Below are 14,959 nucleotides of genomic sequence, written 5' to 3'. Positions count from 1 at the left end.
CTGGTTCAGTCGTTAGTTCATAGGTCACCTGCTCGGTGAGCTATTCCCCAAGACTGACACCTACTGTCCAGTCTCTTTTGTTTATATAGATCAACATTGTTACACTGAACAAAAGTTGGCTTTCTTTGATAGGCTCCTTGCCTAAGATTTATCCCAAGCTATTTCCTGCTCTGCAATTATCTATGGTGTAGCCCTCCTATCTTAATCCCCAAGGCCAGAACATTCTGTTTTAGTGTAACCTTGGGGAAGAAGTGTTTTCTCTCTTTGTATTTGGAGTTAGCAAATTGTACACCTACTATAATCAACCAATGTTTCTACATACTGTGGCTGTTACTTAATTGCATTAATATTTCCCTTAAACAGTATAATTGAAGTAAATAGTAAATTGTTACATAGTAATGGATTAATGAATACATAATGAATAGTAAGTAGGCATATTTTCCATGATTACTTAACCCCTTCGTTCCAACACTCCTGAAGTCAGAAGAAAATTCAAGGGGAGTAATTTTTAGTACATGTCCTGCCACTTTATTCCAACATTTCATTTTTTTTCATTGTTAGTTTCTCCTTGAAGAGTGCAGAGTTGATGGTGGTTAAGTGGGTATATGTGTTAATGGAGATTATATCTAGCCTTGAAGATGCAGAGTGGAGTAGGTTCAGAGGAATTTTCATGCATGTCAATTTTGTATGATCAAATTGAGTAGGTAATCGGGAAAATGAGAAAAATCCATTTTGGCCCTTAAAACATTTTAGAATAATATAGAACAAACTATATTCTAAATTTAATTACTTACCATGAGAATATCTGACACTGAAAATGTTCTATTGCCTTTTTGATATCTCTGATTTAGGCACACCAAAAAAGCCTAAATGGTCATTTTCAAAACCTAACTAGAATCAAAACATTAGCTGTTCAATTCTCCTTGAGGAAACAGTTTCAACAAACACAACAGGTAGTGTTTGAAACTGAAGTAGCACAGAATTGCACCCTGTTGGCCACCATGTCCACACCGACATTCCGCCCAACGTGTTTGACATTATTGATGCTATGCTAAAAGGTGCATCCGTGGCCTTAACTTCCTTGATAACTTAATTCAAAGAAAATCCAATCCCAAAGACTAATTTTCATAACTTGAACATTTGGTCAGTATTAGTGTGGATGTTGAAGTACCTTTTGACTATACGTTTGCATTGGAGACTATGACATCATCAAGAAACTTAGGGCCATTGGCACATGACACAGTGAGACTCAGAGATTGCAACATGGGATAAATAGGCTACTGGAGGAAGTAAATCCAAGATCCTACACTATCAGAACAGAGGATGTTCAAATACTGAGAAGGAATCGAAAGAGCCTGCTGAAAACAGAAGAGACACTGCAGGAACAGACAAATGCAGAAGATCCAGCCTGCACAACAACAGAGCTAGACAGTAGTGCTAGATATAAAGGATGAGTAGAGCCGACACAAGCACCTGTGTTAAGAAGATCCACACATGTTATCAAAGCACCTGAAAAACTGAATCTCTATAGCTATAGAACCACTAGCAGAATCGATAAGAAGAGATAATAATATAAAAGGAATAAAAATAAAAGACAGGGAATATAAAATCAGTCTGTTTGCGGATGATGTGATAGTGTACTTAACAGAACCAGAACTATCAATAAAAGAACTATATAAGAAATTGAAGGAATATGGAGAAGTGTCGGGATACAAGATAAACGTAAATAAAAGTGAAGCAATGCCTATGAATAACGCGGATTTCTCAAAATTTAAGGAGGAATCCCCATTCAGATGGCAAACGCAGGCAATAAGATACCTAGGTGTGCAAATAAACAAAAATCTAGGCCAATTATATAAACTCAATTACAATCCACTAATGAAAAAATTACAGGACGATTTAGAGCATTGGAAAGAGCTACCACTAACACTGATAGGAAGGATAAACTGTATTAAAATGAACATTTTTCCAAGGATACTATACTTATTTCAGGCATTGCCAATACAACTGACAGAAAAATTCTTCAAAGAGTTAAAGAAAATAATAAGGAGATTTTTATGGAGAGGGGGGAAACCGAGGATAGCACTAGACAAATTAACAGAATGGTATAAACAAGGAGGCTTACAATTGCCAAACTTCAAAAATTATTATAGAGCCGCACAATTAAGGTACCTATCAGATTTTTATCAAACAAGGGAAAAACCAGACTGGACGAGACTAGAATTAGATAAAATAGGGGAAAAGATACCTGAACACATATTATATAAATGGGACGAAAAATTGGTAAAACATAGAACTTCTCCAGTATTACACCATCTCCTCAATATATGGAAGAAGATTCATGTAGAAAGAAATAAAATAAATTACCAAATACCAAAACTAATATTGACGCAAAATAAGCTACTCCCTTTTACAATAGACAACCTTGCCTTTAGAAAATGGGGAAAAAAAGGGATTAAAAGAATAGAAAATTGTTTTTCAGGAAGTAGATTCTTATCCTTTGAACAAATGAGAGATAAGTACAATATAACGGGAGATACAGCGCTGGCATATTACCAACTGAGATCCTACTTGAAAGATAAATTAGGAAGCAACTTGAGTTTACCAGAGGGAAGTAACCTTGAATATGTGATTACAGATACAATGTTAATCAAAAGATTTATAAAAAATATGTATATTAAACTGCAAGAAAAGGAAAATGAGGAAACAAATGGTAAAACTAAACAAAAATGGGAACAAGATTTAAATATAAAGATAAAAAAGGAAACATGGGAGAAGTTATGCTCTGGAACGATGAGAAATACAATAAATACGAGGCTGCGTATGATACAATATAATTGGTTACACAGACTATACATTACACCGCAAAAGTTAAATAAATGGGACCCAACAGTATCTGATAGATGTTTTCGATGTAAAAAAGAAAGGGGAACAACAATTCATGCAATCTGGACATGTGAGAGAGTAGAAAAATTTTGGGATGATCTCAATCAGATATTAAATAAAATAACAGAAAACAATATACCAAAGAATCCAGAGATCTTTCTCCTAAGTAACATAAAAAATAAAGAATTTGGAATTGACTTGGAGGATGCACAAAAAAGATTTGTTAAGATAGCCCTAGCTGTAGCAAAAAAATGTATTATGTCAACCTGGAAATTGGAAGATAATTTGAAAATACAACAATGGTATATAGAAATGAATAAATGTATTCCATTAGAAAAAATAACATATAGTTTAAGAAATAATATTGAAATATTCGAACAAGTATGGGAGCCTTACATTAAATACAATAGCGAAAACCTACCGGGAACAAACATTACCTAAGTTGATGGAAGGAGAAGAGAAGAAAAAAATGGACTCAGTAGAATTTCTGGTGTATTTTTGTTGAATGACAACATTGTCTAACTGAATTAATGCAACCTAGATTGTATAACTAAAATGGATGAGAGGGGGGAGGGATGGGGGGGTGGCTTGGGAGGAGGGAGGGGGGAGGGAGAAAAAGTCACTGTAAATGTGTGGAAAAGAAAAAGTGTATATCATGGCTATTGTGATTTATGGTGTGAAAAATAAAAAATTAAAAAAAAAAAAAAAAAACTGAATCTCTAAAAGAAAATGAACTGCACTCTTAAAAAGTTGGTGCTGCTGATGTTTGTGTTGAACTTTAAATTGAAATGAATACTGTATTATTGTGTCATGTTATTTGATTAAACATCTCAAGGAAGGGAATGTAATGATAGAGTGCTAGTAATCCTCCTTGACCACTAGAGGGAGTTGAAGACTAGTTTGCTGCAGCTCAGGAATTCAAGATGGATGCCTTCACACAGTCTTTTGTACTTTAGTTAATAAAGTATAGTTATTTTAAAAGAACCCAAGGTTCTTTATTACAATAAAAGAAGCATCACTGTATAGCCTTTAACAAGGTTGCTTATGGGAGGTTAGTCAGAAAGTTTCAGATGCTAGGTATTCATGGTGAAGTAGTGAACTGGATTCAACAATGGCTGGACAGGACAAGCCAGAGATGATTGATTCTCCGACTGGAGGCCTGTGACTAGTGTTGGGCCTCAGGGATCAGTGCTGGTACCATTGTTGTTTGACATTTATATCAATGATCTAGATGATAATATGGTCAATTGGATCAACAATATTGCAGATGACACTACGATTGGAGACATTGTGGACAGCAAAGAAGAATTTCAAAACTTGCAGAGGGATCTGGACCAGCTGTAAAAATGAAGTGAAAAATAGCAGATGGAATTTAATGCAAACAAGTGTGAGGACAAACAAAGAAAGGACATACATGCTGAATGGTAGGGCTCTGAGGAGTTCGGTAGAATAGAGGGACTTTGAAATACACATACATAATTCATGTGTAGTCATATTGTGGTATCACTGGTGGATAGGGTTGTAAAGAGAACTTTTGGCATATTGGCCTTCATAAATCAAAGTATTGAGTATAGGGATTGAGATGTTATGGTAAAATTATATAAGACATTGGTGAGGCCAAACTTGGAGTATTGTGTGCAGTTTTGCTCACCTAACTGTTGGAATGATATAAATAAGACAGAAATAGTGCAGAAAAGATTTTCTACAATGTTATCTGGACTTCAGGAACAGAGTTAGAGGGAAAGGTTAAGACTTTATTCCCTGGACCATCGAGGAAAGAGGGAAGATTTGATAGAGGTGTTTAAAATTATGAGGGGGATAGAAAGAGTAAGTGTAGATAGGATTTTTCCACTGAGGGTAGGTGAGATAAAAACCAGAGGACATGGGTTAAGAGTGAAAGGGGGAAAAGGTTAGGGGCAACGTGAGTGATGGGAGTGTGGAAAGAGTTTCCAGCTGAGGTGGTGAATGCGGGCTCAATTTAACATTTAATAAGAATTTGGATAGGTACATGGATGAGAGAGGTATGGGGCTATGGATTGGGTGCAAGTCAGTGGGATTAGTCAAAAAAATGGTTTGGCACAGGGGCAAACAGGGCCAAAGGGGCCTGTTTCTGTGCTGTAATGTTCTATGTTTCTAGAGGTGCTGGTGTGTTTTCTTTACAATGCCATTAATGTGTTAGGTCCAGGAAAGATCCTCTGAAATAGTGACATGAAGAACTTAAATGTTCTCACCCTTTCCACCTCTGATCCCCAATTATGCACCTCTGGTTTTCCCTTCCTGAAGTCAACAATCAGCTCCTTAGTTTGATAGCATTCAGTGCTAGCTTGTTGTTAGTACACCATTCAACCAAGTTTTCATTCTCCTTCTTATATGCTGACTATTCACCCCTTTTTATACAACTTTGGTATCATAAGCAAATTTGCAGACGGTGTTGTTATCGTACCGAGCCACGTGGTCGTAGGTGTATAACAAGTAGAGCAGGAGGCTAGGATCTCAGCCCTATGCTGTTCCAGTACTGATGGAGATTGTGGAGGAATGTTCTGACCAATCCTCATTGATTCTGGACTAGAGGTGAGGAAATGCAGGATCTAATTACACAGTGGGGTGCTGAGTTCCAGGTCTTGGAATTTGCTGATCAATTTTGAGGGGATGATGGTGTTGAATGCCAGACTGTACTTGATAAAGAGCATTCCGATGCATACATCAGGATGCTCTTTATTGCTTTGTGCTCTTTATTTCTTCAGGAAAGATCAGATAGTTGGAGTTTAATTCATAATTTTGTTGCAGGGAATCGCCTACATTTCATCATACATTAGGAAACCAATTTGCCGTGACATGATGCAAAATGCAGAGACTCAGTATGCACATGGGTACGCACCTCTGAGGTGCAACAACCATTCATTTTTTTCAACAATAATCAGATTCGCAATCTCAAAAGAATGATGTTTCTATCAATTCATATTTTCTTAAACCTGGAATAACATGTTTTCTTAGTATTGCATCTTAATTATTCTGACAGTTTTAATTGACTATAAATTTAGACAAAAACCTTACTGTGTATTTACACAGACTTATCATGAGACACCCATGTCTAATGTTTATGACTTGGTATCAGAGGCCTAAAATCCTACATCTAATCACCAACTAATTATACCTTACTTTATTTTGATAAATAGAAGTTGTTATGTTTACATTTCCTAAGTGACAGAAAGGGTGCTCCCTTCAGTTAGATTTTAATAGTATTGAAATACATATTTATATCTAACCTTCACAAGGATGTTTATCCCTGGATTTGGGTATTGATGTGTTGCACCACTGCCCTTAAATTTATAAAGTATAACCAGTATTCATTTGAACATACACAAAGGTGAATTACATTTGTTCAAATTTTACTGGAGTAGCACATCTAATGGCATGCTCCATCAGTTAAACTATTAATACCGGAAAAACTTCTGTAAATTTGAGCTAATAATGATATGGAGAGAATAACAGAATATGTGTAGCCTGGGTAAACAGTGATATAAACAGTTTTAACCATTGATATTCAATAACTGCAAAACAGAACAATGATGTGGAAAGGACCGTGTGAATTCAAATCCATCAGATATAGAATGAGAGAAAGAAGAATTAGATTCAGAAAAGAAAGGGAAACACGTTTACATTTTATAAAGTAAACAAACTTCCACAGAATGAGCTTTTTCCTTTCAACGTCATTGCAGAATCATAAATTTCATTATTAAAAAGATCTGTACTGTCACCACCCCTAAGCTTTCCGCAGTTAATGAACAAATATAGCAATTTCTTGAACCTCAAAGCAGATTTGCAGGTCAGCTGTAATTTTCAAGAGGTGCTGGTGAAGCATCTCAGATCCACTTGGAGCCACTGATAATATGCAATTTATGGCAAACATAAAACATATTTTGACAGTAGAAATTCCTCCAGTATTGTCTGAACATCATGTACATATTAGCTGTGATATTGTTCAGCATTCATTTAGATCAACATAAAATTCAGTTGCCAATTACTAGATTCAAAGATGCCAGTTGGAAAATATGTCTTTACAAATACTGATCATAAAATAATTGTGTGGCTTAGCTTGCAGTTGCCATCGGTTGAGAGAAGCATACTTTGAGCCGATCTAATGCATGGAAATAGCTTTAACCAATTATATGACAAGATGCCACAAAGAAAGATTGGAGATAAATTGTTTCAAATTGTCTTGCCCAAGGCTGAGAGACTTGTGATGAATGAGTTTCAGTTTGCAGTTGATCTTGAAACAATTCAGTGCATTTCATTAAATTCTTAAGTAAACTAGCTTCTTTACAACTGTTACTTCCACTTTGAAAGAGTGTTTTTCTGAAAAGTGATATTTGAAGGTAGGAAATGTATTCAAATGTAATTTTGAGAATTTTACATTTTAAACTTTTCACTGTATCTTCATACAAGTGAGAGTAATAAATGATTCAACTCAATATATAATCCACAGTATTTTCCAGACTTAAAGCTCATAAAAACAAAATCATTTGAATGCTTAAATGATGACCAGTTTGAAGTTAGAATGATCTTCAGTGCTGATATTTACGGCGGATAACATTTAAAAGTGCAAATATTTATTGCACTAGAGAAGATGTATTTAATTTTTAAAAACTACATATTGATATGATTCTACTTAAATGTTTTTGCCAAATTATATAAAATGTTTCCATAACCTTATAATCACTTTAAAGCATTGAGATTGATTCTCCAGTGGTTAGGGCAGTGGAACGATTAGCTTGTTGCTTAAGATGGGATAAGAGTTTGATAAGTTATAGAGCATGGCAGATCCACATTGGCAGGTTGAAAATGACCTGTAGGAACCTTGTGAGGCATTTTATATTTGTATATTCTGTTAGTGCATCAACATGAAAGCTATTTTGTCACTGATTTAAAGCTTATCAACTGCACTGCTGCATCAACATTGCTTATGCAAGTTTCAACAATTCTTGGTCATTCTGAAATTCTTGAACAATAACACTTTTTTCAGTTGCTATAACCTAGATTAAGCTGAGAAAATTGATGACAGATATCTAAAAGTTTTGTTTTTCATTTGTATTGTACATTATTAGAATTTGATGCCAACAAACCCAGCAAAGAAAGCTGCTGATTGTATTTAAAGTACCTTTCTAACTGGTGACAACAAAAGGAAACCCAAATCAAACAATTTTGATTATTTTAATAGTTTGAATCCACATGTTAAAATTTGAATCTGCACTTTCCAAAACGACACCATTGTCTCCAGATAATTGAATCTTTCGAAAAACTGTTCTCAATAATGGGAAATCGTCGTCATGTGATATTGATTCCAATAAATACAAATCATATGTCTTTAAAATATTATTTGCAATAATAGCGCAGGTTCGATTTAAAGATAACAGAAATAACATGAGATGCAAATAAAGTTACTTTCATATGAAAAATTAAGGCTAGAGGATATATCCAGTTTGGAAAAAAATGTAGAAAAGCAAATTGACAAAGATGAAGGCAAAGGCCATCTGTTAGAATAGGTTATCATTGCAACGCTAACATTCACCTTGCCCCCTCCCCCTCCCACTCTTTGAATCAGCCATATTCTGTCGCTATCACAGATGTAGGAGTATGATATCAGTATATTCCCTTTTTACATTGAACAGACTGGTAAACATGGGGATGTGGGGAGCTGTGGGAGAGAGATGGACAATAATTTTCCATGAATTATTATGCTGGCCAATGCAAAAGAGTAGGCAAGTTATTTTGCCAATGTTTGAATATAATGCTTGTTTTGCAATTAGCAGTCAGTTAATGGATATCATAATTCATCAGACTTCCAGCTGCCCACAGAAATTTTGTTCACTTTTCTGCAGTGTTTACTGTAATGAAGAGTTGAAAGCAGGAGATGTTGGAGCTGTGTGAACAATGAATGTAACAGCATGCTCCCCGATCAATCTGGTGCACAATCCTTTCTTAGTAGAATCAAAACTGATTTAGAATTTAGAATCAATCTAAAACTTTTGTAGAAAGCAGAACAAAACAAAGGAAATTTTGTTTTTTGTTTTAAAAAAGAAATGAGCATGTGAGGTATAAAAAGTCTTTTTTTCATCTCCAACAATGACTGATGAAATGAGCTTCCAAATAAATATCACATTTTCAGGACCATTTTCTGGCGTCTTTTAGTCATTTATGTGTTTGAATGTCAACTCTCTCTCACAACATTGTGACAGACTGTAAAAACAATATCAACTTCATGATTTCAATGTGCATGTGCGGACAAAAGGAATACAATCTAATTTACTGCTTGATAGTTTGATTACTGATGGTTTCATTAATTTGCTTTCAGCAAAATAACTGGCTGAACAATGCACCCATCTGTTTCTCATGAGAATGTTGTGAGAAATTTCATGTTTTAAAAGCTGATTAAGTTAGTTTTGGTGTATAGTTGATGATTGGTATTTTAAAACTGAACACGGCTACTTCTTTCCCTTTTTTTTAGCAACAATGCACAAAAATTACTTCACTGTTAATTTTTTGAAACAGTTTACAATAAACATGCCCATAAGCTATTCGCATAGCAATGTACAATTCAGGATTGGATATCCGTCTGCATGTTATTAATGTGTTGAATATTCTGTCTTCATTAACATAACTCTAATATTCTATTACCTCTAAAAGGCTTAATTCTCTGCAGAAATCTATAAAGTATTGTACAAAATGTTTACTTTCTAAATATTTTTATTGAGATATATAAGTAAGCAGATATATAAAGAAAAGTTGTAAAATATACAACAGAGATGTCAAATATACAGAAATGAACAAAGTTGTCTAATTTATAGAGTACATCTATAAGGTAATGGAACATCATACAATTTTATCCTGAATATGTTATTTTCATTTTCTACCCCACCTCATGAACCCATTACTAAGCCAAAATTCTATAGTTAAAATATACTTTATAGTTGGAGTAATAAAATAAAGTGTTGGAAGACAGGTTTTATAATAAAACTAGAGGTTCTGAAAGTAGCTCAGGAAAGGTCCCCATAAAGTTTGAAATCTTATATCTAAATTATTAATGGAATAACAAATCTTTTTTAGATTTGAACAGGACATAATATCTGGTTGAATATGAGATCATTTAGTTTTGGACATATGAGCCCTATGCACAACTTTAACTTGGAACAAACACTGAAAGGCACAGAGAGGTGTGGAATTAACCAATTTAAAGATTAAATCCCAAACCTCATCTGACAATGAAAGGTTTTAATTTTGTTCCCAGACAGACTGAATGTTATTGAGAGGGGCCAGATCTTAAACCTGTCAGTTTATCATAAATAACGGATATTAAATTTTAACGTGTGGGTTGTAAATTAGAAAACACACCACGAATGTTCATATCAGGTCCACCAGGTAAGTTAGGTATCTGAGAATGGAGAAAATGTCTGGTTTGCAAAAATATCTGGAAAAGATAGGTCAATTGAACTTTTCAGTAAGTTATTCAAAAGAGGCAAAGCAGTTATTAACAAAGCATTTAATACCCAGTCTATGCCATTCCTGAAATGCAGAATTGTGTAAGGAAGGTTGGTAAAAACTGATTGGATAGAATTGGACTTGAAAGAGAGAAACCATAAAATCCAAAAAAAAAATTCTGAACTGGCCCCATAATCCTTAGAGTGTGCCTAACAACCAGATCATCAATAGATTTATATGAAGAAGTAGGAAGTAAGGATCCATAAAAAGTTGGAATGGAGAGATTTTTAGCTGTAGGCAACTTCATTGCTACCCACAATGGAGAGTCAAGTCGTGTATCCAAAATGTAAGGTTGTGTATGTTGGCCACCCAGTCTTAAAATCGAAAAATTAGGCAGCGCCATACCTCCATTTCTGAAGGTGAACTTTACTTAATAGAAGTTGCTTACTCTTCCATATATAGGTCAATATAATAGAGTCAAAAAAAATGAGTAAAAAAGAAAGATTGAGGAATAAAAGTTGGTATAGTCTGAAAAAGATATAAGAATTTAGGCAAAATATTCATTTTGATAGAGTTCATTCGGCCCACCAAAGATGTAGACAAGGGTGACCACTGCTTTGGGCAATGTATCACATGTTTTAACAGGGTAAGGAAATTTACTTTAAAAAGACACGTTTTCTTGTAACTGTAATATCTAAATAAGTACATTGATCTTTCACAACCTTAAAAGGAAAGTTAGTATATACTTCTTTCTTTCTTTGGCTTGGCTTCGCGGACGAAGATTTATGGAGGGGGTAAAAAGTCCACGTCAGCTGCAGGCTCGTTTGTGGCTGACCAGTCCGATGCGGGACAGGCAGACACGATTGCAGCGGTTGCAAGGGAAAATTGGTTGGTTGGGGTTGGGTGTTGGGTCTTTCCTCCTTTGCCTTTTGTCAGTGAGGTGGGCTCTGCGGTCTTCTTCAAAGGAGGCTGCTGCCCGCCAAACTGTGAGGCGCCAAGATGCACGGTTTGAGGCGTTATCAGCCCACTGGCGGTGGTCAATGTGGCAGGCACCAAGAGATTTCTTTAGGCAGTCCTTGTACCTTTTCTTTGGTGCACCTCTGTCATGGTGGCCAGTGGAGAGCTCGCCATATAATACGATCTTGGGAAGGCGATGGTCCTCCATTCTGGAGACGTGACCCATCCAGCGCAGCTGGATCTTCAGCAGCGTGGACTCGATGCTGTCGACCTCTGCCATCTCGAGTACCTCGACGTTAGGGGTGTGAGCGCTCCAATGGATGTTGAGGATGGAGCGGAGACAACGCTGGTGGAAGCGTTCTAGGAGCCGTAGGTGGTGCCGGTAGAGGACCCATGATTCGGAGCCGAACAGGAGTGTGGGTATGACAACGGCTCTGTATACGCTTATCTTTGTGAGGTTTTTCAGTTGGTTGTTTTTCCAGACTCTTTTGTGTAGTCTTCCAAAGGCGCTATTTGCCTTGGCGAGTCTGTTGTCTATCTCATTGTCGATCCTTGCATCTGATGAAATGGTGCAGCCGAGATAGGTAAACTGGTTGACCGTTTTGAGTTTTGTGTGCCCGATGGAGATGTGGGGGGGCTGGTAGTCATGGTGGGGAGCTGGCTGATGGAGGACCTCAGTTTTCTTCAGGCTGACTTCCAAGTGTATTCACGGGGAAAAGTTCATTTTTATGCAAATTTAGTTTGTACTCTGAAAACTGACTAAATTGAGTAAGTGATGACAAGGAGTATCAGGGCTTGGTATGAAAAGCAAAAGATCATCTGCATAAAGGGAAACTTTATGTTGTACTCCTTTCCTCCAAATTTCTAAGATGTCCTCACAGCTTCAAAATGCAATTGCTAATGGCGCTATTGCCAGATCGAAGAAATGGGCATAGAGGACACCTTTGACGGGTTCTCCATCGGGGATTAAATTATTGTAATTGTTGAAAGTTAGTGAGAATAGAAGCAGTAGGGCACAAGTACAGTAATCTTATCCATATAATAAAACTTGGACCAAATTTAAATATTTCTAAAATCGTAAATAAATACCTCCATTCAACATGGTCAAACACTTTCTCCGCATCTAAAGAAGGAACACATTCAGGAATCTCACCCCAGGATGAATATAAAATATCAAATAAATAGCATATATTGAATGAGAGTAACAATTTTTAATAAAGCTGATATAATTGATGGTAAAATATTCATAGCAATGTACATTCAGGATTGGAAACCCACCTGTATATTATCAATGTGTTGAATATACTGTCTTCATGATCATAATTCTAATATTCTATTACCCCTAAAAGGCTTAATTCTCTGCAGAAATGTACACCTTGTGTTGCATTGTTTCTTCCTTCTTCAAATCATTCCAGACTGACACTCCATAAATATATAGTTGGGAATGTATGGCACAGTGTTTATAAGAATAAAATGTACTTACAGGATGGTGAAGTGAAGTGGAACAAAAAGCACAGAGACAGGAATGAGAATGAAGAATTGCAGAGATGAAGATATTTTAGTTTGGTATAACTGAACCAAAGATGAAAAAAAAAGAAAATGATCAGCTAGAAAGGGTTTATTGCTTTGTGCTTACCTTTTCATTTTTGCTTTGTCCATATCCAAACTGAATGACTGAATATTTAACTATTTTTATACATTTACAGTCTTCCTGCTTGAATCAGTATTTCAAAGTATTTAGTTCAAATGAAAGCCAGGTAGATAAAACAAAAATTAATTTTCTATGCTGACTATTAGTGCTCTTGTGTAATTCAATAAGTGGCATCTATCCACTTCCCAGTGGACAGACGTCAGTATAATTTACATTAAAATTGACAATATTTTAATTTACAAGGCTGTTCAATTAGGCCATAAGGCCAAGGTGCCATAGAAGCTGAAAATATCTCGGTAATGACACATGGTGTATTTTGCAGGTTAAAACACCGGTAAGTCTTGTTTTTTGTTTCTCACATGTCATGCACAATCCAGTTGGGTGCGAAATGGAGAGAAATATCCCATTTCAATATTTGTCTTCTTTCACCTCAATGAATGGTAGTTTTCCGAACATTGTCTGACAGCTGTACTGATGTTTCTGTTTTATTTACAGGTAAAAATAATTGTTCCTAACAGCACTGCAGGTCTGATCATTGGGAAGGGTGGTGCCACAGTGAAAGCTGTCATGGAGCAGTCAGGAGCTTGGGTGCAACTCTCTCAAAAGCCAGATGGGATAAACTTGCAAGAGAGAGTGGTGACGGTGAGTGGGGAACCTGAACAAAACCGCAAAGCCGTCGAACTTATCATCCAGAAAATTCAAGAGGACCCGCAGAGTGGCAGCTGTCTTAATATCAGCTATGCCAATGTCACTGGTCCAGTGGCCAACTCCAACCCAACTGGATCCCCTTATGCCAACACTACTGAAGTGTTACCAACTGCTGCGGCTGCTGCAGGGCTGTTAGGACATGCTAATCTTGCCGGAGTCGCTGCCTTTCCAGCGGTTTTATCTGGCTTCACGGGAAATGACCTGGTAGCCATCACCTCTGCACTCAACACTTTAGCCAGCTATGGATATAACCTTAACACACTGGGTTTGGGTTTGAGTCAAGCTGCAGCCACGGGTGCATTGGCTGCAGCCGCAGCCAGTGCAAATCCTGCCGCAGCAGCCGCAGCAAATCTATTGGCCACCTATGCGAATGAAGCCTCGGGCGGTGGCAGCCCGGTTGGTGGAACAGCGGGGACATTTGCCCTGGGTAGCCTTGCTGCTGCTACTGCTGCCACAAACGGTTATTTCGGTGCTGCTTCTCCACTGGCTGCCAGTGCCATTCTTGGCTCGGAGAAATCTACAGACGGATCAAAGGACGTGGTCGAAATAGCGGTCCCAGAAAACCTAGTTGGTGCAATATTGGGGAAAGGCGGGAAAACATTAGTGGAATATCAGGAGTTGACTGGTGCAAGGATACAGATCTCCAAAAAGGGGGAGTTCGTGCCTGGCACAAGAAATCGTAAGGTGACCATTACAGGAACACCAGCTGCTACCCAGGCTGCTCAGTATTTAATAACGCAGAGGATCACTTATGAGCAAGGTGTCCGGGCAGCCAACCCACAGAAAGTTGGGTGATTTCCAGACCCTTTACAAGATTCTCTTCTACCCTTCCCTTCCTCTACCCCCTTTTCAACAAGAAAGGATGTACTGTACTTTGCAGAAGTGACGTTTTTTTCTGTATTAATATATTATATGCAAAAGAATGCGACTATGTTGAAGATGTGTATATGTAAATAGTATATGTTTTACCAGATGTTTCATAGAAAGTAATTTTTCTCAATCTGTTTTGGTTCTCTATACTTTGCTTGTGTATATTTGTCAAAAGTGTTTCTAGTGTCAGGAGATCTTAGCCTGCCATTGTACCAGCATTATTGTAGTTAATGACTGAATGTAGATAGCGATACACGTGTAGTTTTTGGTATTAGTTCAAACTAAAAGCAGATAACGCTACATGTACTACTGTTAGGTTAGGGTATGGTGGGGTCAGTGACCTAAAATGGAGTGAGGCCAAAGCACTGTCCTGATCGTCTTACTTCCTGCTTAGGGTATATTGAAGTAGGA

The 14,959-nt window shown here is 36.9% G+C and overlaps 1 protein-coding gene across 10 annotated transcripts in view; it reads left to right on the top strand.

The window, feature by feature from the left end:
* Positions 1–14,959, top strand: part of LOC138753542 (RNA-binding protein Nova-1) — a 288,411-nt gene that overhangs the window by 263,685 nt on the left and 9,767 nt on the right. For 4 of the 10 annotated variants that reach the window (XM_069916684.1, XM_069916685.1, XM_069916686.1 and 1 more), the window contains one exon: positions 13,466–14,959. This exon is cut by the window's right edge and continues 241 nt beyond it. The exons of 3 other annotated variants lie outside the window; for them this stretch is intronic. In XM_069916684.1, coding sequence (XP_069772785.1) covers positions 13,466–14,473 — 1,008 coding nt within the window. In that variant the 3' untranslated portion in view covers positions 14,474–14,959. The remainder of the gene's footprint in view (positions 1–13,465) is intronic. 3 more of the 10 variants (XM_069916690.1, XM_069916689.1, XM_069916688.1) reach the window with 1 other exon arrangement.

This window comes from Narcine bancroftii, chromosome 2 (assembly GCF_036971445.1).
Source record: "Narcine bancroftii isolate sNarBan1 chromosome 2, sNarBan1.hap1, whole genome shotgun sequence".
NCBI classification, from domain to species: domain Eukaryota; kingdom Metazoa; phylum Chordata; class Chondrichthyes; order Torpediniformes; family Narcinidae; genus Narcine; species Narcine bancroftii.
This window is presented reverse-complemented; position numbering and strand designations above follow the sequence as displayed.